This window comes from Rasamsonia byssochlamydoides (genome assembly GCF_041956645.1).
Source record: "Rasamsonia byssochlamydoides strain NRRL 3658 unplaced genomic scaffold VTN77scaffold_47, whole genome shotgun sequence".
NCBI classification, from domain to species: Eukaryota; Fungi; Ascomycota; class Eurotiomycetes; order Eurotiales; family Trichocomaceae; genus Rasamsonia; species Rasamsonia byssochlamydoides.
The window spans coordinates 51,913-74,893 of record NW_027192430.1 but is presented as its reverse complement, the minus strand read 5'-3'; the positions used below and the strand labels follow the sequence as shown (position 1 = coordinate 74,893).

Genomic DNA, 22,981 nt, shown 5'->3' with positions numbered 1-22,981 from the left:
GGGGGGGGGGATGTGGATGCAGAAAAAAGAAGGGCGGCACAATTGCGATGGATGATGCTGTTGATCGGGTGCTGGCCAGGCTCCCTGCCGACTCTCAGCCGCCGGCGCGGGAGTGGAAAGACCCGCCTGATGACGCCCGCCGGATGAATATGAGGGGCCTGGACGGAGTACTCCTTAGGCAGCGGCTATCGCTACAGCGGGGAACAACCTCAGCCATCGCCCCGTCTAGACTCTCTCCAGTCCGGTTGGAAATAATGGAGAACCAGGATTATACGGAGCATAAGGTAGTATAAGGAGGGAACCGTAATTGCCCTTTTATGTACTTCATTCGTTTCATGCGTCCGATCGGTGATTGTGATTGATACGCGTCGACTGTGGCGGTGCTTGCGGTCAGATCATTAATAAAAATAAAGCGTGGAGCTGTCGAGTACCTTACCTAGGTAAGTTACCCTAGGTACTCCGTACCTAATGGTTGGTTTACCTTACCCAAACGGGCCCTAAGGAGAGGATGGCAAGCGATTCTTTTCCGCTGCGAGATGGCCTACGGAGTACTATGGTTCCTAGACAGGATCGTTATCAAACAGTAAATTGAGCAAGTAGTCCAGGATCATTGCTGCTGGTGTACCCAATTAATTTCTCTGAATAACATTAATAATTATACCGTCGTTGTTTCTTTTGAGATTCCAAATTAAACGATTTTACTTAGTTCGGTTGGGGCGATGCACGTGAGGGACCCCTGTCAAGGCCCACCGCGTAACAATCCGGTCGGGATGCTTAGCAGGAATAGCTGTGCGTCCGATGTTCCAACTTCGAACCCCCCAGAATAGAATACAGGTGCTCCAGCCAGACACCATCTCGAGCTTTCTGCCACCAACACTAATCTCTAAGAAAACTACGTTTCTCAGTCGATTCTGTTCTTCACAGCCCTTCTCAAGTTTGTCGACCGTCTAGACCGCAGCGTTGGTCTCCTGGACACGGCACCGTTTGGTAAGTCCCGTCCGTCTTCGAAATGACCTAATCAGTGACAGCTCCACGATGTCAGACCGCACTCGCATCTCCCCCATCCATCCAGCACCCAACCCTCCTTCGACTGGTCCTCCTGCAAGGCTGCCAAAGGCCCTCTGTGCGGGAACATGTTTGACTGACAGTCTTGGACGTTCCAGGCATCCAACTTCGTCATACCTGCCCACCTCCCTCCCTCTCCCGTTTTAGGGGGATAACGCGCCGCACACCGTCAGCCCTACGACGGCCCCCAAGCCTCAACTCTCTCGCAATGTCTCTCCATTGAACCTCATTCTTCTGCGCGGTCCCCGTAGATGAGAGTGTGTTTTGCTACCATACTACGCGGTTGACCACTTGGATGTGTGGCATCTTCGACTTCCGGAAAGCATGAGAAGATAGTCCCCGACTCCGACCTGCTCGTCTCTTTATCTACTGCCTGTCTTAGCAATGCATTGGAAGGGACTCCGACTCGCTACGACGGATGGCAATAATGGGTCGAAAAGATACAGTTCCATCTTCTCCACCCCCGGTTTCCGCCACAGTGAACATGTGCCTCGTTCATCCCCGTCTGCGACCCAGCTAGCTCGCCGACGATCCGATTCTGGCCCTCGTCCTCGAACTGGCGATCCCGAGTCCGACGCATTGCAGCCTGATATTACCGAGCGCCTCGATGAACAGACTGAAAGTGCAGACGCTCCACCAGAAACGCCAACCGAGCGTCAATCGTTACGGAGAAGTCGATTCAACATGCTGCGCTTCCGCCATGCCTCAGATCCCCAACTGTCAGCCTCCTACGCTCAAGCGGATCCAGATGCCCCGCCAGTGCCTCCCCTTCCCATGCCTCCGCGTAAGTTCTACTAATTCCCTTTTTCTGTGACACCCTTGCTGACTGCTTTTGTTTCCATCTCCAGCCCCCACGATCATCACCACTGCACCGACAAATACCAGTTTGGAGAAGTCAGCGCAGCGAAAGAACAAGCTCAAGATTCCGTTGTCGAAGAAGCCCTCGCAGGAGGCGTTGGCCGCGGGGGTCGCAAGTCAGAGCGGCGCTGGTAATGGGAAGACCGACCTCTCGGTACAAAGCTCAGACAGTTCTCAAACGATTGGTCCCAACCTAGGACCATCCCGCGTCAGTTGTGAGGAGCCAGGGAGACTGTCGATATCGTCAATCCGGAGTGGAGGTACCCTTCATGTGTCCGAACGTGATGCGAGATTCTCAGAGTCATCTCGGTCGGATCGAAGCTTTGGGGACCGTGGACCGTTCCAAAATATTTCGAAGAGTGATGCTTCGAACTCACATAAAAAGTTCCGTATGCCACGTCTAAAGAAAAACCGCGGACCGCTGTTCCCATTACCGGTGAAGCTTCCTCCCCCGGAATCCTCCAATTCTCCATCTGCAAGCGAACAAGGCCGCCAGTCACCTACCATCACCGGTGACAGCACCAGAAGAAGCTCCATGGATCCAAACAATCCTGACCCCGATCGTCTCTCCCCAATTCCTTCTCCCTCCAATTCCTCCGCTAGACTGTCGTCTCCCAAGGCGGGCCATACAGCGCCACCCCTCTCCCGCAAAAACTCCCTGACGTCTGCGCGTTCTGTGAATTCATCTTCTTCCGCTAAGGGTCGCCGTGGTCCGAGGCGTCGAGGGCGATCATCGACCCTGAACTCGCTCGCTGACATTCGAAATGATGAACACCAGTCGTCGCCAAACCTGGCATCTTCGGGTCGAACATCGACCTCCACGAGTGGGCGCAAGAGCTTTGGAGACCTCTTTAACTTTTCCCAGAGACTCAGACAAGGCTCGGAACCACCCGTGACCCGAGATGGCTACCCCGCTAGTAGGGGCCCTGGCACGCCTGCGTCTGAGTCGAAAAATGGTTCATCCTCTCGTGATATTGTCTCATATCCGGAACGCGAAGAAGGGGAGACTCCCGCAGCCTATCTGTCTCGACTGCAAGAGGCGGTACCTAAGGGAGTCATAGCTTCCATCTTGTCCAAGTCAGACGATGAGTTCTACAAGGTCGCCCTGCGAAAGTACATGAGAACCTTTTCTTTCTTTGGTGAACCCATCGACATGGCAATTCGAAAGCTGCTGATGGAGGTGGAACTGCCCAAAGAAACTCAACAGATTGATAGGGTGCTGCAGAGCTTCTCAGACCGGTATCATGAATGCAACCCTGGGATTTTTGCTTCTTCAGGTGCCTCCACCCGTTTCCAGAAAGGATCGTCGTTTCGAGTGCTAACGAAAAAGTCTTACAGACCAGGCATACTTCATCGCATTTTCCATCCTGATCTTACACACCGATGTCTTCAACAAAAATAACAAACGGAAAATGCAGAAACAGGATTATGTTAAGAATTCTCGGGTAGATGGCATCTCAGAAGATATTCTTGAATGCTTTTATGAGAATATCTCATACACTCCCTTTATCCATGTTGAAGATGAGCTTAATCTCAGTGGACGACCGCTTTCGAAGCCACGGAACGCTTTATTAAAGGCTGCCAGTTCAGATCATCTGACACGGGCCTCTAAAGAGCCAGTAGATCCGTACGCTATAATCCTCGATGGGAAGCTCGACACTCTGCGACCTACGCTCAAAGACGTGATGGACCTTGAGGATACCTATAGCTTCACAGGAGCGGGAAACCCGCAAGACATTGAAGCGCTGCATCAAGCATTTTCGAAGTCGGCGATCTTGCAGATCGTGTCGGCTCGATCGCGGCCGGATGCTTTCATGACGCCAACCAGTATCGACAATCCAGCAGAGTCCCACCCAGGCCTCGTAGACATCAAAGTGGTCAAGGTCGGCTTACTCTGGCGAAAAGATCCAAAGAAAAAGAGAGCTCGGTCGCCATGGCAAGAATGGGGTGCTCTGCTGACCTCTTCGCAACTCTATTTTTTCCGAGACCTCAACTGGACCAAGTCCCTGATGGCGCAGTATGAATCCCAGCACAAACGATCGTCCCGAACTCCGGTCGTGTTCACGCCGCCCGTCGCTGAATTCAAGCCGGACGCGATCATGTCAACCTCTGATGCAGTCGCCCTGGTAGATTCAAGCTACAAGAGACACAAGCATGCCTTCCTACTGGTTCGTCATAACGGCCTAGAGGAGGTTTTCCTCGCCAATAGCGAAGCGGATATGCATGACTGGCTGGCAAAGTTAAATTATGCGGCAACATTCAGAACCACCGGCGTACCAATGAAGGGGACCATCGGGACTAGATACGAGGGTCAACGGCGTCAAATATCTCGCGTCGACTCCACCGCGTCCGACCATTCCTCGCATCACGGGGACGCAAACACGGGTATTGATCCTCGTCTGGCTGAGGAAATGTCTGCCGCCCGTAGGCAGCTTATGGAACAGAGAATCGCCGAGGCTAATGACAAGCTATCAAACTGCCAAAGACAGCTCGATGACCTCCTGAGGAACGCGAGGCATCTGCAGGTGCTGACGCCCGTCAACACTCGGGCCAGAGAACAGGTCATTCTCGCCGCGGGACGCATGTCAGCCAAACTGAAATGGGTCCGCTTGGACATCTGGCGGACTAAATGCTATAAGCAGGTTCTTTCTCTCGACCTAGGGCTGGAAGAGAAGCAGGCAGGTGATTCTCAGAAACGTGCTTCGTACGCCACTACCTCCAAGACTGTTTCCTCTACCCAGCCTTCTCTGGGGAGATTAAATTCGGCCTCGAGCTTTACCACTGCTCCTGAAGGAAATGATGCTGCTACTGGTGCACCAGCCTCACCGGAGGAACCCAGGAGCCCAGGAAATCTTGCATCCCCAACTTCGCCTTCTGACACGCGCAGGGCGAGTGTTTCGACGGCTGCTCTTTCACTCGGTGAGACGATGGATCGGGTGCCTACGCCTAGTACTCGTCCTAGGAAACCGGAGCGCGAGCCATCTGTTCTGAGCTCGAGGAGTAAGGCGGAAGTGAGCAGTATGGGTTCACCAGGTTCAAGACTCGTTACAAACGTCGATGATGGGGAGGAGCTGGTCCTCCGAGAGGCCGGGCTCTTGGGCGTAGATGGGTCGACCAATGTGTCGAGGCTTTCTGACACAGTTGATGAAATCGACAACGAGGAGAAGCCTGCCGATGATAAGATAGAACCTCGTGGCCGAAACCGTCGGAGTCTGCAGCGTTCCCTCCGGGACCCCCACCATGGACCGCACTACCCGCGCAGCAAGAAAGGACGGGATTCCGGGTCTGGTGCCGTGGCGCAGGATAACCCTCCAGCAGGTGAAGGCGAAGTGTTGTCGAGAAAGGAGACCAAGTTCACTTTCCACGGGAAGAAAGCTTCTGTGGTTACTTTTGGCCCTGAGTGGCAGAATATGTCTGCCGAAGAGCGGCTGAAATTGCGCAAGCCCACGCCGTCGGAGGAACCAAAAGTGTCGGAGTCGAATGATGCCAACGAATCTATTCGGTCTCCGTCATTGAACAGCGGACGCCCGCAATCGATACGCAGTGCAAGCACCGCCACCGTCAGAAGCTCTCGTTTTGCTGACAATCTGTCTGTGGCTACTCAGATACCCGAAGTTCCTTCATTGGATGGACTGAAAGAGCCACAGGCCGCCATCGTCAGTAACGATGCCAAAGACGACGACATTGTCGCACCGTCGAAGTCCTCTAACCCTGCAGCGACTGCCGCCAAGGAGGATGCGCGAGGTGATGATCCTATTAGGGCGACAGAAGATGACGCTATGCCAAGGGAAGAGGAGCTTGCCGAGCATATTGCCACGCAAGAGAAGACAAGACATAGCCCACATGAGCAGGCAGTCAGTGCATGATTCAAAAGTTTTCGGACAGCCATTTCGTTGTGTTATCTTCTACATTTCATTGTTTGTGTTCTACCATATCCAAAGCTTTTTTTTTCCGTTGATACCCTGATAATCTCTTATTTTGTTCTTTTCTCCCCAAAATTTCTTTTCTGTCTGTGGTCTTGCGAGGACTGTTTCGAACCATCGAACCATTCTCTATGGCGTCATCGTCTATACCACTTTTGATTGTATTTCCTTTTCTCTTGGGACACGTAACGGGAACCGGATGAATACGAAAATCTATTTCTTTCCCTTTCAGTTCATGTTTGGAAGCTGTGTTGGTGTTGACATCTTTCTCTTATCTTTCCTTTTCCTTTCCTACAAAGGTTTCCTACTAGCAAGCATTGTGGGTGGACACCATTTTAATTTCCTTTGTCTGTATGTGTTCAAGGGTTTGGGCAGCATTTGGTGGAATGGGAATAATTGTCATGCTGGTTGTTGTACTGTGTATTGAGTCTTGAACGTCGACCGGCCTGTAACATCGCTCTAGCATCGAAATCTAGATTCTTAAATTAATCTTTCATCAGCTTTATTTCAGCTAGCTCTTTTTCGTGTAAAAGACTCTCGGATTAGTTGTAGCGGTATGGATCTACTTATGTATCTGGGTTGGACGCAGGGCGGGAACCAGGTAGCTCGGGGAAAGCGGAACGGCAGAAAGCCTGCATCTATTCATCAGCGGTCTTATCTTCTTCCTATTGTTCCTCATCAAAAATTCTTTTGTGCTTTATGAACATGATGTACGTTGTTTAATAGCCAGGAGCAACTCCAATTCATTATCATCCTGGCTCTCCTATTTCATGATCGTGCTCTGCTTCCTCTAACGTCATTGTACTTTTTGCCTCTCCACACCGACCTCCGTCGATTTCTCCGCATTACAATACTCCGTCCTCCGCTCATCTCATCTCACCTCAACCAGCAACCCCTCCACCTCCGACTCGATACGTGGATACAAGGGCCGTGAAAGAAGGAAAAGAAAAGAAACATCGAGAGAAAAGAAAAGGAGAATGGCCCACTCCAAACGCAACACCTCCCTCCCCCATTTCACCTCCTACGAACGCTCCCTCCTCCGCGCGGACTGGGGCACAAAACGCACCCGGCTCACGCGCGAGTCCTTCCTCCCCTTCGGGTCCTGTCGGCTCTGCATGCAGCCCGCGCGCGCGCCCGTCGTCGCCTGCGCCACCAACGGCGACCTCTTCTGCCGCGAATGCGCGATCAACGACCTGCTCGCGCAGCGCAAGGAGATCAAGCGGCTGGAGCGGGAGCGGGAGGAGGCGCGGCGGCGGATGGCGGAGGAGGATGCGCGCACGCTCGAAGAGGCTAAGATGCGAGAGTTGCGCGAATTTGAGCTTGTTAGCATGGGGCTAGAAGGAGCGGCGAATAATGGCAAGAAACGCAAGGCGACGGAGGCGGAGGTGGACGCTGCGACGGAGGCGTTCCGACAGCGCGAGATCGATGTCAATGGGAAACGGAGGAAGGTTTTTGAGCTAGGGGAGGCGGAGATGGCGCGATATGCGAAGGCGGAGCAGGAGAGGTTGAAGAAGGAGATTGAGCGAGAGAGGGTGGGTTTCCCCGTTTCCCAACTGCCAGCTGGACAGAATACTAACTGATGATCTCTATCTACAGGCTGAATCGAATAAATCCGCCCTTCCATCCTTCTGGGTCCCCTCTCAAACCCCAAGCACCGAGACGGACATCACCGCCAAACCGATCAAGCTGTCGCCCATCTGCCCCGGCTCGAGCAACGGGAACCGTCACGAGTACTCGCTCAAGACGCTCGTCGACGTGCATTTCACAGAGGAGAAGGTCGAAGACCTCAACTCGACGGAACCGCAGGTCTCGCGCATCTGCCCAAGCTGCAAGAAAGTGTTGACGAACGGGCTTAAAGCGATGCGTGCGTGCCCTATTGCCCCGAAAAATCTGAACAGGAAGCTAACTGGAATATAATATATACAGTGACCAAACCCTGCGGGCACGTAATCTGCCTCCCCTGTGTCAACAAATTCATGACCCCAGAAACAACCCTCGACCCACACAAAGACGACAATGAGAAGTGTGCTGTTGGCCGCATCCTCTGCTACGTGTGCGAGACGGACATTACGCCTGAGGCGAAATCATCGAAATCCAAAAACAAAGACAAAGAAGGTAACGGTAATCATCACAGCAAGATCAAACCGGGCCTAGTCGAGATCAGCGCTGAAGGGACGGGCTTTGCTGGTGGAGGGGATAATATTGCTGAGAAAGCGGGGGTTGCGTTTCAGTGTTGATATCAAAAGAAAAAAAAACTCTATAGCTATTCTTGATGCGGCGTGTACTGTATTGTACTGTATGTACATATATAAGTAATGTAATATAGAATTGACTGACTAACTGACTGATTTAATCCGTGGATGATGGTTGGACTGGGCCTTTTTTTTCCCCTTCCCTTTCCCTCGTCTTCTTCCTCTTTCTTCTTCTTTTCTTCTTTTCGTTCCGACTGATATCTTTCTCTCTCCTCTATCGCAATCGCAAGCAAGCTTGGTAAGTATACGAATACAAATAAGTGATACTCCATTAGGGTAACTACCCTTGGAACAGCCCCGACTATTACAAGATATTGCCTGCAGCAAGTAGATAGTAGATCTAGATTATATGAGTAGAGAGAGCTCCAGGATGACCAGAAACACAAGAGATTGGTGACCCACCTAGGTATCTACCTACCCTACCCTACCCACGCTATGCATATGCATACAGGCATCAAAACATGGAACGGTTGAAGAGAATATAATAATTACAGTTCAGTGCAAATACCTGTTTCTGGAACAACTTCGTCTGCCGGAAATATATGGCGCCAGAATGAAAATAAGGTACATACATACATACACGGAAGAAAAGCAATGCTAATGCGATACAGCAGTTTCATCAAAGATACAACTACAACATGAGCAAATTCTAGTATTATTCAGCTCGTATGTGTGTCCAGAGACTACCGCCTCGGCGCAGGCAACGATTTCTGCGCATTGTTGAACTCCCTCACGACAATCTCGCAGCGGACTTCCTGGCACAGACGGCGCCGACGACTGGCGTCCAGCTTGGTCGCGAATTCGAGACCGCTCGCCCGCTCGACGGCTTCGACGGGCACCTCAAAGTCCGACAGGCGCTGGTCGTTCGAGATGCGGGCGTTGGGCAGCACAAACGCGCCCAGGGCGACCTTGTCGTCTGGCCCCGTGCCGTGCTCCGCGAAGATGACCTTGTAGAAATGCGTCGGCACGGCCACGTTCGGTGGCTCCCCGATCACTTCGTACGTCACCCGGTACTTGCCGTCGGGATCCCGCTTGGGGAGATACAGCGGACCGGTGACGATGCGGACAGAGGGATACTTCTTGGTGAGGCTGCGGCAGAACTCCTCGAAATGGGCCCAGTAGTCGCGGTTAAACCCCTCCCCTACCTGGGGGCACATGTTCGTCAGAGCAAAGGTCGAATCCATGGCCTCCTGGCTCCATTTGCAATCTGCCGCCGGCACCTGGTGGCCGCGGTCGTAGCCAGAGCGGAAGTAGTCAGACAGCTTGGCCCGGAACATGGGCGGGATGGTCGTATCCTCAAAGAAGTTGCTGTGCTTGCGATCGGCATTGTTTTGAGCCAGCGATTGCGGAGTGATATGCTCGGCAACCCAGGCGGGATTCCGGGTCCGGCGGTCATAGGCGCCCACCAGAGGCAGCGAGTGGAGGGCATCTGAGACGGGACCGGGGAAGCCATACTGCGTGAGCCCCGCGGGGTCGACTGGAGAAGCTGTCGAGGCTTTGGCCGCGAGAGAGGGCGTAGGTGCGTGAACAGGGGGAGCAGGCGCCGTGGACGGCCCGGACGNAGCAACGGGGGCAGCGGGTGCGACAGGAGCGGGAGGAGGAGTCTGCTGGCGGGGAGATTTCGCAGAGTAAATGAGGGCCGTAACACCAGCGCCGGTGGCAGCACCGGCAGCGGCAATAATAGCAAAGGTCGCCTTGGACATGGTGAGTGAAGGGAGTACTGTAATTAGTCCGCAAAGAGGAGGTCGGAGCAAAGAGCGGAAGCAGAGGTGTTTAGAGAATTCGCACTTAGATTGCAAACAACGTCAAGTCCAAGGCGATGGATTCAATGACAATGTTTCTCAGCCTCCAGCCAGCCGATGACAGTGCTGGTGACTGACAACAGTCCTTCTTCTCCGTCTTGCTCCTGTCAGGCGGAATTGGCGCGTGAAGAAAAAAGGAAGCCCGCGCTCCGAGGGACGGACCAATCAGAAGCTGCTGATTTACACCTGTCCAGGGACGGACGACAGCAGTCGGCATAACCCTGCGTGAAACGAGAAGCAAGGAGAAAGAGAGAAAGAAAGAAAGAAGATAAGAAGATAAGAGAAAAGAAGTCATCGAACAGAGGGATAGAAGGACGAGGGCATTGGATGCATTCTCATCGCCCAATCCCTCTGCTCGATCAGCTTAGAACGTAGCATCAAGCAGCTGCTGGAATAGATAGATATCTAGGTAGATAGCAGATAGATATCGCCGGATCTCCACCAGGACCATAGCTCCGGAATTGTCCCTGCTGGTGCTGTAGGAGTGTTTCGTGGTTGCTGCCATCTGTCACCGGATCAGTGATTGCGGACCTTGGGGGAAAGCCAAATCATCGTAACCAGACTCTCCATCACCGCAACAGCCTTGCAATGGCGCGTCGAGTCCATCATCAACCCATCATTGTCCTTCGATCCATCGCCTCTGCTCTGCGTGACCCTTGAGGAGCCTGTCGTCGTGATCCTCGACGGATCGTGGTGGTTCTCTGACTGCTGCAGACTGCTACAGACTGCATCCGGTGGAAAGTTTGGGTTGGCCCTCTTACATCATTCTTTGGCTACGGCATTTCTGCAACAAGATCGGACCCTCACCCCTCTTTTCGTCACCACCGTGATCGCCATGGGGCTCGATGACAATGACACCCGGGGATGGGTGATGAGCACGGTCTCAGGTGTCGGTGAGTCTCGCACTGCCTTCGCTGCCGGCGTCATGGCTGACCATTGTCCGCGACAGCTTGCATCGTGGGCTCCAGCATCATCTGCGTCGACCTGATCTGGCGCCAATGCTGCTGTTGCAAAAGACACTGGTCCATCACCACCAACAATGCCTTTCTCTCGGCATCCTTGAGTCTGAGCGCAGGAGTGATGGTAAGCATTCCATACCCCGCTACCCCTTCGCAATTCTCGAGTGCTGACAGTGCACTGCCAGCTCTTCTCGTCGCTCTACAGCATGCTGCCCACAGCCATGAAGTACTTGATCCGCGCAGGCTTGTCTAAGGCCGCCTCCGCATACGCCATGACCGGCCTTTTCCTGAGCGGTGTCATCGTCATTCGCATCGTCTCCGCCTTCATCCACCGGTACATCCCCTCGCACATCGTCGACTGCAACCACAGCCATGACCCTCACGGGCCGGATCTCGAGCATGGACAAGAACACGAGGAGATGGAGGATCACCTTGACCAGGAGGAACAAACTAGCCCGGCAAACGGGGGCACGGAGCGCACACCGCTTCTACCCAAGAAAACAGGTCAACTTCCCGATCCTGGTCCCAGACCAGCTCTAGGCGTCCTTTCCAGGACCACGGGTCACATCCGAACCGTGCCACAACGTCGGGAGACCATGCGTCAACGCTGGGGCAGGCAGCTCAGTCAGTTTCTAGGAGGGGCGGAAGCGTACTGCGACGACAATGGCCCATGCTACGGAGTTTCTCAGACCTGCGGCCAGGAATGTTCCAAGATCCTGGCTCCGCGTGCGCCTTCCACGTCGACAGATCCAGGTCGTCCCTTGGATCCTACCTCTCCGTTTTCCCTACCTTCTCGTCGGACGATGACAGAATCTGGCGATCGGAATACTCCAGATGAGCCCGAGACTCCCGTGACCGTTCGTCGCGTGCCAGCCGCTGAGCAGAGTGATCCCCAGCCACACCGACCGATGACATCCGAGCAACATGCCGACGATTACTTCTCCTCTCAGCCGCTGCCGCTGCCGCAGCAGTCGCCTTCACTGGTGCAAGAAGAGGACGACGAGGAAACGGCCCAGAGCAGCGGGCGTTCGACGATGTCTGTCACGATGGGGAAACCCTGGGATCAACCGTCACCCCACTCCTCCGCCCAACACCATCATCACGTTCCGCATAATGCGTTCTTGTCAATCGGTCTGCAGACGTCGCTAGCTATCGCCTTGCATAAGCTGCCCGAGGGCTTCATCACCTATGCCACCAACCACGCCAACCCCACGCTGGGGTTGACCATTTTCCTGGCTTTGTTTATCCATAATATCACCGAGGGGTTCGCGATGGCCTTGCCGCTATTTCTGGCCCTCCACTCGCGATGGAAAGCCATTCTCTGGTCCAGCCTGCTAGGCGGCATCAGTCAACCAGCAGGAGCAGGCATCGCAGCCTTCTGGATCTGGTGCGCTAAGAAAGCTGGCGGCGACACTGTCGGCGACGGCCCATCATGGGGCGTGTATGGAGGCATGTTTGCCGCCACAGCCGGCGTCATGACCTCGGTCGCGTTGCAGCTGCTCAGCGAGGGCCTGAGCCTGACGCACAACCGAGATCTCTGTATCGGCTCGGCCATAGCGGGCATGGGCGTGTTGGGCGTGAGTTTCGCATTGACTGCGTAGCAGCAGAAAAAAATAGAAATAGAAGACTGGTTGGCTGGCTGGCGTTTATACGGTATGCGTCGGTGACTATGTATTAATAATTATTATTGTTATTTTCTCTTTTTTTTTTGGGTGGATCTGGTGTTTTTTTTCTTGGTTTCTTGTTTTCTTTCGGTCTCCCTCCCTTCTGGTCCTCTTGATAATTATATAACACTTTCCACTGGCATGATGATTGATGATGATGATGATGCGATGAACCGCATGGTGAGCAAGGAAGCAAGCAGGCAGGCAGGCAAGCAAAGGCAGAAAAACGGGAAAGGCTGAAATTCTTGAGGGAACAGTATGGGACCATGGGCATATAAAAAAAGCTAGAGATTTTTTTTTCTTTTTTGAGCATTGGAAAAGCCTCCCTTTCTTTCTCTTTCTCTTTCTCTTGGTTAATGGTTACTGGTCACTGGGTTACTGGTTAGTTAAAACTGTCAATGGAGGGATCAAGGACGAGGGTTAGACCTGGTAGAAGTAATTTTATTTATTTTATTTTATTTTTATCTTTGTTTTTTTTTTTAAGGAGATCCAGAGACTGCGTTGCATATCTCTCTTTTTTATCTTCTTCTCACCGCATAGTCTAGTCATTCATGGCCCATGGCTGGTCAATTGATTTTTTGATTTTTTGATTTGTTTCAAATGTGTCGACACGCTCACCTAGGCAGAGGACTTCAACATGGATGTATGTACGTACCTGTGTTCTGGGCAGTGATAAGAGTTATAGACCAGACCAGACCAGATATAAGCCAACTACCCACGTAGTGAACGGTCACTGTTTGTTTCATATACCCAGGTAAATAAATAGTATAACATGTATAACGTTTATTACAGGTAGTATACACATGTACACTTTGTACATCATCATCATCATCATTATTATCATTATATAACAAGCATATTTTACTATTATCAACCCCCTCCCTTGGCTTGAGCCTGAGCTTGCGCCTCGCGCTCCCGTTTCCGCGCCAGATACCGCTCCCGAGCACTCGCGACATCCGCCTCCGTCTTGCGGCTGCGGGTGCGCTCCGCCAGCTCCCGCTGCCGCGCCGCCTCGGCTTCTTCTTCCTGGCGCGCGCGCTCCTCCAGCTGTGCGGCGATGAGCTCCGTCTGGCGCGCGCGCTGGGCTTTGCGCGCGAAGGATGTTGCGTCGGTGGGTGGTCTGGCTCCTGGACGAGCTGACGAGGCGGCACCGGCGGCAGCGGTAGTTGTGGGAGCAGCAGGTTTGGGCTTGGGTTTGACGTTGAGACCGGCCGATAGCAGCTGTCGCTTGTCGACGACCTGGCCCTCGTCGTTGAGGATGATGTTGGCGCCGCGGGCATTGAGCTCGGCAGCGATCTGCGCTTCTGTCTTTTCCGTTTGTCCTTCTGCAGCGGCAGCGTTTTCGTCGACTTCGCCCGCTTGCGCCTTCCGCGCTGCTTCCTGCGCAGCCTTCATGGCCTCGCCGTGCTGTGCTTCATCCCGGGCGAGCATGTCGCGGTAGAAGCCCACCATGCCGGTGCCGCCGTTACGCTTCCGTCGCTCTTCCTCCTCCTTCTCCTGCCGGGCTTCTTCTTCCTCCATGCGCCGGATCTCCTCCTGCTGCGCTTTGTACGCGGCCGTGACGAATTTCTCCTTGTCGGCATACTCGTCGCCTTCGGCCTCGCGCTCCCGCTGCAGCTTCCGATCGCGCGCGCGCAGGTGATCTCGTTTTCGGATCTCGGCGCTGCGCAGGAGAGCGTCCATGTAGCGAGATCCGCCTCCGTTTTCGCCGGCAGCATTACCAGCGGGTTTGTCACGCTTCGCCTTGATGCTGTCGTAGACGGCGTCGTAGGAGTAGATCGAGGGATCGATTTCCTCGGCCTCCTTTGCATGCTTTCTACTGCTGTGCAGCGCGGCAAGATTGGTGTAGTCTTTGTTCGAGCCTGTAAATCGCTCCTTTTTCGCCGTCGTATTGTCTGATGCGTCTTGATTACCATCATCGTCTTCCTCATCGGCAAATATCGAGTTCTTCGGTGGTTTTATGCCAAGCTTTCCAGGAGGAGGCTTTGTAGGCTCTCTAGAGGACTCTTTTGACTTTTGTGATGCAGGAGGAGAAGGCTGTCGCGAGGCTGGATCGTCCAGACCTCCCAGGGTGGTGATCTCCACGGCGGCGCCGTCACCGTTCTCGTCGCCGCCCCGTCTCTCGCCCCGTTCATCCTCCGAATCCGAGTCGTCGAAAATCGTCTTTTTGCGCTTCTGGCCCGCGGCCAGATTGGGCTTGCTTAGTGAGGGTGGTCCATTGGGTTGAGGTTTCTTATTGGGGAGGTTCAGTCCGTATGCGAGTTTCGGAGGAGCCATGGCGGAGGTAGAAGTGATGATGTGAATGGTCTGTCGGGGGAATTTGTCAACGAGTCGCCATGAGGAGAGAATAGCTGTTCTGCTGCTCGTAACTGAAAGGCGTGGATTTGGAATGCCACCGACAGAGCTTCCTCCTGTGAAGCTTGTCCGAAGCTTAGCGGCGGAGTTGGCGATCCAAGCAATAACACAGCAGCCAGTCACGTGCTGATATCTACCCTACATACGAAGGTCAACGTAGAATTATACGACCTCAATTTCTTGATATGAATAGAGGCCTAGAACACTAAGTTAACACACAAAAAAGATGAAAAGAGAGAGCACGAAGGACAAAGCAATAATAAAGATCACAGCAGTGGCAAACACGAAAATCCCTCGCACGACAGGCTGGTTCATTCCATGACGGCCTTGCGAGAATGTTCTTGATCTTGGTTCCCCCAATTTTTAATAATAAACTCTGATTGACTCGAATAAAACAGATTATTTTGATCTTCGACTGAGTTGACTAGATATTATTTCGAGGATTGCCTGGATGGTCAATAACTACGGAGTACGGAGTACATGCATGCCATAGGTATGTACTGGCATTCTGATAAGTGAGCGCTTATCGCTACTCACGTGATGGCGTGGTGGATTGGAGCTGTGGGACATGGACCGCAAGTGACATCCACCAGGAACCAACCAACCAAGCTTACTAGGTAGACCAGGAACGCTGTCGACAATCGAATCCATCCAGCCTGCATTCAGAACTGCGACAGTAACCTACTTGATCTTCCCCTCGTGGGAATCCATTCCATCCAATCCATTCACGCATCCATAAAAGCCACGCATATCACACACATACAATAATACAGCACCGAACAACACAAAACAGAGGGAAGAATATCAACCATGTCATACTACTTCACAATCCTCTCCCCGACCGACGTTCCCCTCTTCAGCCTGACCTTCGGCACCTCCAAAGCCGGCGGCGACGGCGTTGCGCGCTTCCGCTTCCCGGAGTCAGCGCAGTACATGAATCAATTCATCATCCATGCGAGTTTGGATATTGTTGAGGAGGCACAGTGGACGAATGGTGCTCTGTAAGTAACCCTTCCCACACAAACACGCAACCTCTCTCCCTAGAGCGATGCTCTGGGTTAGGGTTTATTTTTCGATGCTAATGGAGGGTACTAAATGGTAGATATCTCAAACACATCGACACCTACCCGCCCACGGCAGCACACATCTCCGCCTTCCTGACCCCCTCGGGCGCGCGGTTCCTCCTGCTCCACCAACCGCCACAACTCCCTTCCTCATCCTCCCCATCATCCGCGTCAGCGACAGGCATCGGCAGCAGCAGCGGTTTCGGCGGCGGCGGCGGCGGAGGCGGGTTGATGTCCTCCTCCCTCACACAATCCGCCTTCAGCGCCGTCGGAGGCGGCCTGACGGGCAGCGTCGTGCCCTCCTCGCGCGCCTCATCCAGCTCCATCGCCGCGAATCCAACTTCCCCGCAGACGGAAGAAGCGATCCGCCAGTTCATGCACGAGGTGTACGAGAACTGGGTGAAAACCGTCATGAGCCCGTTCTATAGGCAAGGGATGGAGATTAGGAGTCCCGTGTTTCGGGCGCGGGTTATTGCGGCGGGGAGGAAGTGGCTGTAACGGGCAGTAACATAATTGATTGGCTCTCACTTTGTGATACTTGACTGGTTTTTTATTTGCATGGCGTTTTCCGGTGTTTCTTTTCTTTTCTTTTCTTTTCTTTCTTTTTCTTTTTTTGTCACTGTATTATCGTCATTGTGATGGATGTGTTTATGTTGATCAGACGATTGCATTGGATAGACCGTGGATTTGTTGAATTGAATGATACCCAGTGTGAAAAATCTGGAAAATAAAGCAAAAAGAAAGGTTCTTTCTACCTGAGGTTCTACCTAACCATCATATACGCCCAATTAACCTGATTGATGCGTTCCCACTAAGATTCAAAAACAGACGCATGATAATAGAAATCCTTCTTCGAAGCACTGTAGTTATCATAGAACGATGTAAACGACGTGAACAATCCCGAATCCATGCCTGTCTTGTCTCTAAGAGTATCAAATGACCAAAGATACAAATGAACTCCTCAAGTAACTCCAGTAACAACGCCAGCCGAAAAGAACAAACACATAACCGCATATGGGAAAAAATACAAGAAGCAAAAAGAATTCAGCTCACGCCCATCTGAGTTGCTGCTCCCATATGAGGCGCCAGCTTCTTCACCGTTACCGTTTTGAAATTCTCCACAGCGTGCACCACGTCGTCGACTTTGGCGACCGCTCCGAGGATCCCCCCTTCCATCTTGACCGACTCACACGTGCTGACATGGAGAGACGGCTCCCGGGCCGCGCACCCATCCTCCAGCAGCACACAGTCGAACCCTCGGTCATTTGCTTCTCGCATCGTCGTCGACACAGCGGCATCCGTCGTCATCCCGGCCAGGATGAGATTCTTGATGCCCTTGTTCCTCAGGAGTAGTTCAAAGTCTGTGTAGGCGAAGGCACCTCGACCCGGTTTATCGATCACCGGTTCGCCCGGAATCGGATACAGCTCGTCAACCGTATCATGGCCTACCTCGCCCCGAATCAGGAGTCGACCCAACGGGCCGGGAGAACCGATTCCCAGTCCGGAAGGATTATGTCGGGCGCGATAGTTTTCACGGCTCGGGACAGTCGTCATATCTGGTCGATGTCCTATTCATTGTTAGTTCCTTTGCCACGTAGAGTCGATCCGAACAGATTACCGCACCTTCACGCGTATGATAGACGGGAAACCCCGCAGTACGAAAGGCGTGCAGCAGACGCTGCAGTTTGGGAATGAGTGCCCGCGCAGCGGAAATATCATATCCCTGATACTCCAGATATCCACCTGGCGCGCAGACTGTAGCCTCTATCAGTACAGGAGTCTGCCTTGGTAAACTCAGCATGATACTTACAGTCCTTCTGCATGTCGATGATAACCAGCGCAGTGGTGAATGGGGTCATCGTGGCATCATGCGGCCAGTCGTACGGCACAGCCGTGATCTGGCCCTTCTTGACTTTATGGTGCGGCACCTGTCGCGGCCGGTCCAGCACAGGGCCATGGTTATGCGTCGGGTTCAGCACCGTGAGAGTCCAAATGCCCGGAGTTCCGGCAGCCACCAGCATGAAGGGACAGTCCATCAGACGGGACGTCCTCTTTCGCTTCCTTGTCTCTTCTGTCAGGCCATTCCGCGGTCGATATTGGCCGCCGCGATCACATCGGAGCCAGATCTTCGCGGTCCGACCGGGCTTCTTCTCCGTCGGGGTACTGGACGACTTGACGACGACATTGTACCCATGGGCTTTGCCATGAGCCTGTACAGACGCCAAGAGGGTTGCCCTGTAATTGATATCAGCGCGCGTGTTGAAAAAAACCGTGTGAAGCTCACTTCGAGGACGATGACGAGGACAGGAGAAGACACTGAAACAGCGAACAACTCACTTGTCAGGAAAAGTCCCTTCCGGCGGCGGAATGAGCTCCATTGCCGCATCAGGAATATCCTGAAGGTCGCTAGGCGCATCGAGATTCAGATCTGCGTTGTCGGCCATGGTGGGCGGATCAGGTGGGTTTCCACTTGAGAAACTAAGTCAGCCCTTCCTGTCTTCCCATAGACGCGCATACGCGCGTCAGTAGCATGGTCTCCGTTCTAGGGCAATGAGAGAAGCAATCTGGGGATGATAGAACAGGTGCGTGGAAGCAATAGATGAGAGACCGTGCGTGGACATAGTGCTGGTCCACCGGTTTGGAGGATGACAACGTTGATGATAGGAACCAGAAAATACGAACAGCATCGCATCAGGCAACGACGGCATCAAAAGGAATCGAATAAGAAAAGGGAGAGAACTTACCCACAACCCCAGATATCGGCGGTGGACGCCAGATCCTCGGATATGCGCTGGCACTGCGCGACGCCTTGCAATTCGAGGGGAGGGCGAGAAGTATATTGGGGGTTCGGGACGGAGACGGGACAGCGCTAGCAGCAGCATAGCAGCAGGCTTGGCTAGCAGGAGTTCGCGCTAGACTGCGTTGGGCCAGGCCGATCGGGGTCCCTGACAACGCGAGACTATCGACTATGGAATCGCATCAACAACCAGACCATCACGGGATGGACCTTGGCGGTGAGTCCCTTCGACATCATCATCCTAACCACCCTTCCACCCCCAGATCGCCTGTTCCATCCCCAGCGCGGGGTTGCTGCTGTCGAACAAAAGGTAAGTCTATGAGATACGCCTCCTCCGGGTTGGCTGCCCCGAGCAGAACAGCGGTGGTCGCTTCGCTGTCCCGCGACATCGCTTTCTCTCTGTAGGGAGGAGGCAACCACTCCTATCCCCCACGTGCATGGACAGTCACCCACCACGGTCTTCCCTTCACCACCACCACGCCTCCACGACGTCTGCGCAGGACATCGATGAACCCGGGTTCTCTGGGATTAATTTTCCTGACCGATCGTCGTTGATTCTGTCTCCCTGCACCTCTCTCCTGCCAGGCAACGATGCCGGCCGCAGATCCCAATACGCCGTCTTCGGCCAAGACGGTCAGCAGCTCGGTTGAAGAAGAGCTTGCATACTACAAGGCGCAATATGAGCAGCTCGAGATCGAACTGGCCGACTTCCAGGCGTCCAGCCGCGAACTGGAGGCGGAGCTCGAGAAGGATATCGAAGCCTCGGAGAAGCGGGAGCGACAGTTGAAGGAGAAGGTGGAGAGTTTGAAATACGAGGTGGAGGAGTGGAAGGTCAGCTGAGACGTGAGCTCTACATGGGCGTGGAGATGGAGTCGCTAATGCTCGTCGACGCAGACCAAGTACAAGCAAGCCAAATCCGAAGCCAACACCGTCCAGAGCACGCTACAAAAGGAGATCACCACTTTACGGGAGGCGAATAGGGCTCTGCAGTTGAGGATCCGGGACATCGAAGTCGCAAATGATGACTACGAGCGTCAAGCTCGCAACACGACGTCTTCTCTGGAGGATCTGGAATCCAAATACAATGTCGCGATCGAGCGAGGAGTGCTGCTGGAGGAGGAGATCAAGAACGGCGAGCAGGAACGGGAAGCGCTGCGCATCGAGGCCCAGCGTCTCCGTGACGAACTGTCGGATTTGAAGATCGAAGCTGATATCGTCAATGAAAAACTACGCAAGGCAGAAGCGGAACTCAGCCGCCGCAGGAAGCCGTCTTTCTTGAACCCAGCCTTCGCAACCTCCCAGTACCCTGACGGATCGGTACAATCGCCCGGGACGTCTACTTCGTCACCTACTACATTGGCAACTCCCCCGGCCAAATCTGTCTCATCTGCCACGTCCGATGCCGTCAGTCCTCCATCGCCGACCGCATCGGAACCCACTGCCAGTGTCCGGAAACAGTCCACTGACTCTTTCGTTCCGCGCGCACGATCCATCACGAACTCCTCGACCACCGGTCGTCCTCGTTCTGGCTACCGCAAGCACAACCGCACGCCGTCAATCCCCCAGAACGGGAACGGCTATTCGACCCCATCGATCCCCTCTCGCCAGAGCTTCTCCCGACCCAATGCGTCCCAGTCCGGGATTCCCCGATCTGGTTCCCTCTACCAAATCCGTGGTCTCATCGGCAAGATGCAGAAGCTCGAGGAGAGGGTGCATTCTGCCCGGTCGAGACTCCCGGCCCCCGTCGACACTCCGAGCGGAGCGTCGCCGCGCACCCCGGCAGCCATGGACCAAAACTCGATCCCGTCGTCGGTCACGGTCCGGAAAGGCTCCAGGAGCTCCAGGAAGCGGACCAGTGGCAGCAGTGCGAGTTCGTCCGTTCGGGATACCGACGGAAATTCGTCGTCATTCATTCCCCAAAGTCGGCTGTCCTTCGGGAGACCCTCTGGTGACAGCAGCCGCCCCAGTAGCCGGACGAGCTTCTCCAGTCGCAGTTCAGTCAGCCACAGCACGTTCACCAGTGGTATCCCACAGCCTTGCCCAGAAAGCTACCAGAGTCTCAACCGGGCCCGGACACCGCTTGGCCACTATTCGACCAACCCGACGACGGAGGGCCGGCGACCGCGATCATCGCTCAGCTCGTATGCACCCGACCGTCACGGCGGGGCCACCAACAATATGTCCTATATCGATGAAGACAGCGACATCATGACCCCGGCAAAACCGCCTCGCCGGGGTAGTACTCTAGACCACGTCGACGCGATGCGGTCGTCCATCCCCACCCCCGGAAGCATGAAGAAACGCCCCAGCGCGGGCACTGGGGGAGTGACAGGGATCCCTGCTCCCCGGAAGATCAGCTCTGGGCTTGATCGAAAACCACAGGGGCAACGGGTTTCTCCGCAGCGCAAAAACCAACTCACTGATCTGGGGGAGACATACTGATCTTTCCTCCAAGCGGGATTCATGGTCATGCACCTTTTTTTTTTGTTTTGTTCCGATTTTGGACGTTCTCTTTCTCTACAAGAATGATGTTTCACGGCAGGCACATGTGACCACTTTCAGACTTTCCTTTTCTTTTTCTTTTTTTCCCCCTCCCATTATTGTCTTTCCCCCTTTCTGGGTAGGGTGTGTTTATTGATGTTGGCGCATTGGCGTGTTTTTGCGCATCGTTTGAGATGGTGGACAAGGGCGCGTTTTGGGTCATGATATTCCTTCTTGCAAATATCTCATTGCACGGATAACTTACACCTGTTTTACCTCTTCCCATCTGCAGAGGGAGGCAAAGACATATCGTCGTCGACAGTTCCCAAACTGGACGATGTCCTATTGCTGTACACAGCTATGATTTTCTCTTTGTGTGACTACTTTTTTTTTCTCCTCTATTCCTGTTGCTAGTTGATTCTGAGATAATACCCACCGATCAATTGACAAGCTTCACATGAAACCTAAATCCATTCCGAATCAGTTTCTTCTTGGAAGAGATTGTTCTGGAATATGGGTTGGTGCCGTCAAACCTACAAGAGGAATGGGCTGAAGATGGCAATCGAAGCCACGTGTTTCTTCAACCGCTCCTTCCTGGGGTCCGAACTTAGATGTCTCTCCCACTACTACGGAGTATACTCTGTAAAATAGGAAGGAGGTACCTACCTAGGTAGGTAGGAACTGCCTCCGTGGCCCATTCATTGAATCTGGTCGAACCGGTTCTACTTTAATCCTCGCACTCCCCACTAGGAAGGCACAAATACTCCGTACAACCTTGGAAAATCATGACACAGTATCGATTGTCCAGAAAGTACGTTGGAAAAGTATCAACACATGCTGTGCAGGGAGGTCCGCCCCCACGGTAAGCTGACATACCTGAAGTATATCACATTCAGTCTATGAGCGGCTGCTTTTGATTCCAGTGTATTAATCTACAGTACTATTAGTAGCTACTGAGGTATTATTACGTCTCTTTTGCCTTTTTGGCCTTGTTTGGTAACTATTAGTAGTTACTACGGAGTAGTTACCAAAAGTTTGACATCAGATGGTTGACGGCGAACTAAGCTTATCCTTAGTTTCGTTCCAACTTCCCAGGAACAATTCATGTCCCATGTGCCCGCTGACCGTCAGACTGAGTGTCAACTATTATCAGTCAAGTGTCAGACACAGACTCGGTGCTGCTGGCACTGCTCTCGGAGTCCGTCACTGTCCGTGTGTATGGCTTCCTGGCCTGACCACCGGGCGGTCATGGCGGGTTGGATCCAGATCGTCCAATGACAATCGCTGTGACAGATGGCCGGGGCCCGTCCTGTCCCCAGCGAGGGGCCCATTTTATGGCCATCCAGGCCCCAACAACATTAATCATCGCCATCAGCGATCGGGCACTGATTGATAGTCGCCGGGCTGTGCGTTGTCACTTGCATGATATCCATCCCGAGTTCGAACCCATGGTCCATACTCCGTAGGTACGAAGTAGATCATTCCAGATGCAAGCCATCAACCGCATCGGGAAGGAGGCCCTATGCGGGAATTCTCTGCAAAGCAAGCGTTCTGGGAGAGCTTGATCTCCCCATGCCTCCTTCATCAGGTTTCATTATTTTATTTGTACCCTAGTAGTGAGAGCATGGCCAGACGCCGTCCCGAGTCCGTGGGTATTTATTCCCGTATTGCGTGCTCCGTACGGAAACAGAACAGATTGGAAGAAGAGAACTACGTAGAGGGGTTACATTCCTGTCCCGTTGCATACCTCGCCCAGATGGA

The 22,981-nt window shown here is 53.4% G+C and overlaps 7 protein-coding genes across 7 annotated transcripts; 5 read left to right on the top strand and 2 right to left on the bottom strand.

Moving 5' to 3' along the window:
• Positions 1-1,449: 1,449 nt before the first annotated feature.
• Positions 1,450-5,789, top strand: VTN77DRAFT_6171 (uncharacterized protein; the record flags this gene model as incomplete). Its single annotated transcript, XM_069422420.1, has 3 exons — positions 1,450-1,849; positions 1,914-3,200; positions 3,262-5,789. The coding sequence occupies 3 exons, from the start codon at positions 1,450-1,452 to the stop codon at positions 5,787-5,789; spliced, it is 4,215 nt and encodes a 1,404-aa protein (XP_069276286.1).
• Positions 5,790-6,823: 1,034 nt separating this feature from the next.
• VTN77DRAFT_6170 (uncharacterized protein) lies at positions 6,824-8,083 on the top strand (the record flags this gene model as incomplete). Its single annotated transcript, XM_069422419.1, has 3 exons — positions 6,824-7,378; positions 7,443-7,710; positions 7,773-8,083. The coding sequence occupies 3 exons, from the start codon at positions 6,824-6,826 to the stop codon at positions 8,081-8,083; spliced, it is 1,134 nt and encodes a 377-aa protein (XP_069276285.1).
• Positions 8,084-10,735: 2,652 nt separating this feature from the next.
• On the top strand, positions 10,736-12,460 carry VTN77DRAFT_6169 (uncharacterized protein; the record flags this gene model as incomplete). Its single annotated transcript, XM_069422417.1, has 3 exons — positions 10,736-10,793; positions 10,850-10,983; positions 11,045-12,460. 3 exons carry the CDS (start codon positions 10,736-10,738, stop codon positions 12,458-12,460), a joined length of 1,608 nt encoding a protein of 535 aa, XP_069276284.1.
• Positions 12,461-13,393: 933 nt separating this feature from the next.
• Positions 13,394-14,800, bottom strand: VTN77DRAFT_6168 (uncharacterized protein; the record flags this gene model as incomplete). The annotated part of the gene is made up of 1 exon (XM_069422416.1): positions 13,394-14,800. The coding sequence occupies one exon, from the start codon at positions 14,798-14,800 to the stop codon at positions 13,394-13,396; it is 1,407 nt and encodes a 468-aa protein (XP_069276283.1).
• An 888-nt stretch (positions 14,801-15,688) lies between these two features.
• On the top strand, positions 15,689-16,440 carry VTN77DRAFT_6167 (uncharacterized protein; the record flags this gene model as incomplete). The annotated part of the gene is made up of 2 exons (XM_069422415.1): positions 15,689-15,879; positions 15,981-16,440. The coding sequence occupies 2 exons, from the start codon at positions 15,689-15,691 to the stop codon at positions 16,438-16,440; spliced, it is 651 nt and encodes a 216-aa protein (XP_069276282.1).
• Positions 16,441-16,986: 546 nt separating this feature from the next.
• VTN77DRAFT_6166 (uncharacterized protein) lies at positions 16,987-18,386 on the bottom strand (the record flags this gene model as incomplete). Its single annotated transcript, XM_069422414.1, has 4 exons — positions 16,987-17,510; positions 17,566-17,697; positions 17,753-18,177; positions 18,280-18,386. The coding sequence occupies 4 exons, from the start codon at positions 18,384-18,386 to the stop codon at positions 16,987-16,989; spliced, it is 1,188 nt and encodes a 395-aa protein (XP_069276281.1).
• Positions 18,387-19,330: 944 nt separating this feature from the next.
• Positions 19,331-21,181, top strand: VTN77DRAFT_6165 (uncharacterized protein; the record flags this gene model as incomplete). The annotated part of the gene is made up of 2 exons (XM_069422413.1): positions 19,331-19,570; positions 19,634-21,181. 2 exons carry the CDS (start codon positions 19,331-19,333, stop codon positions 21,179-21,181), a joined length of 1,788 nt encoding a protein of 595 aa, XP_069276280.1.
• Positions 21,182-22,981: the final 1,800 nt, after the last annotated feature.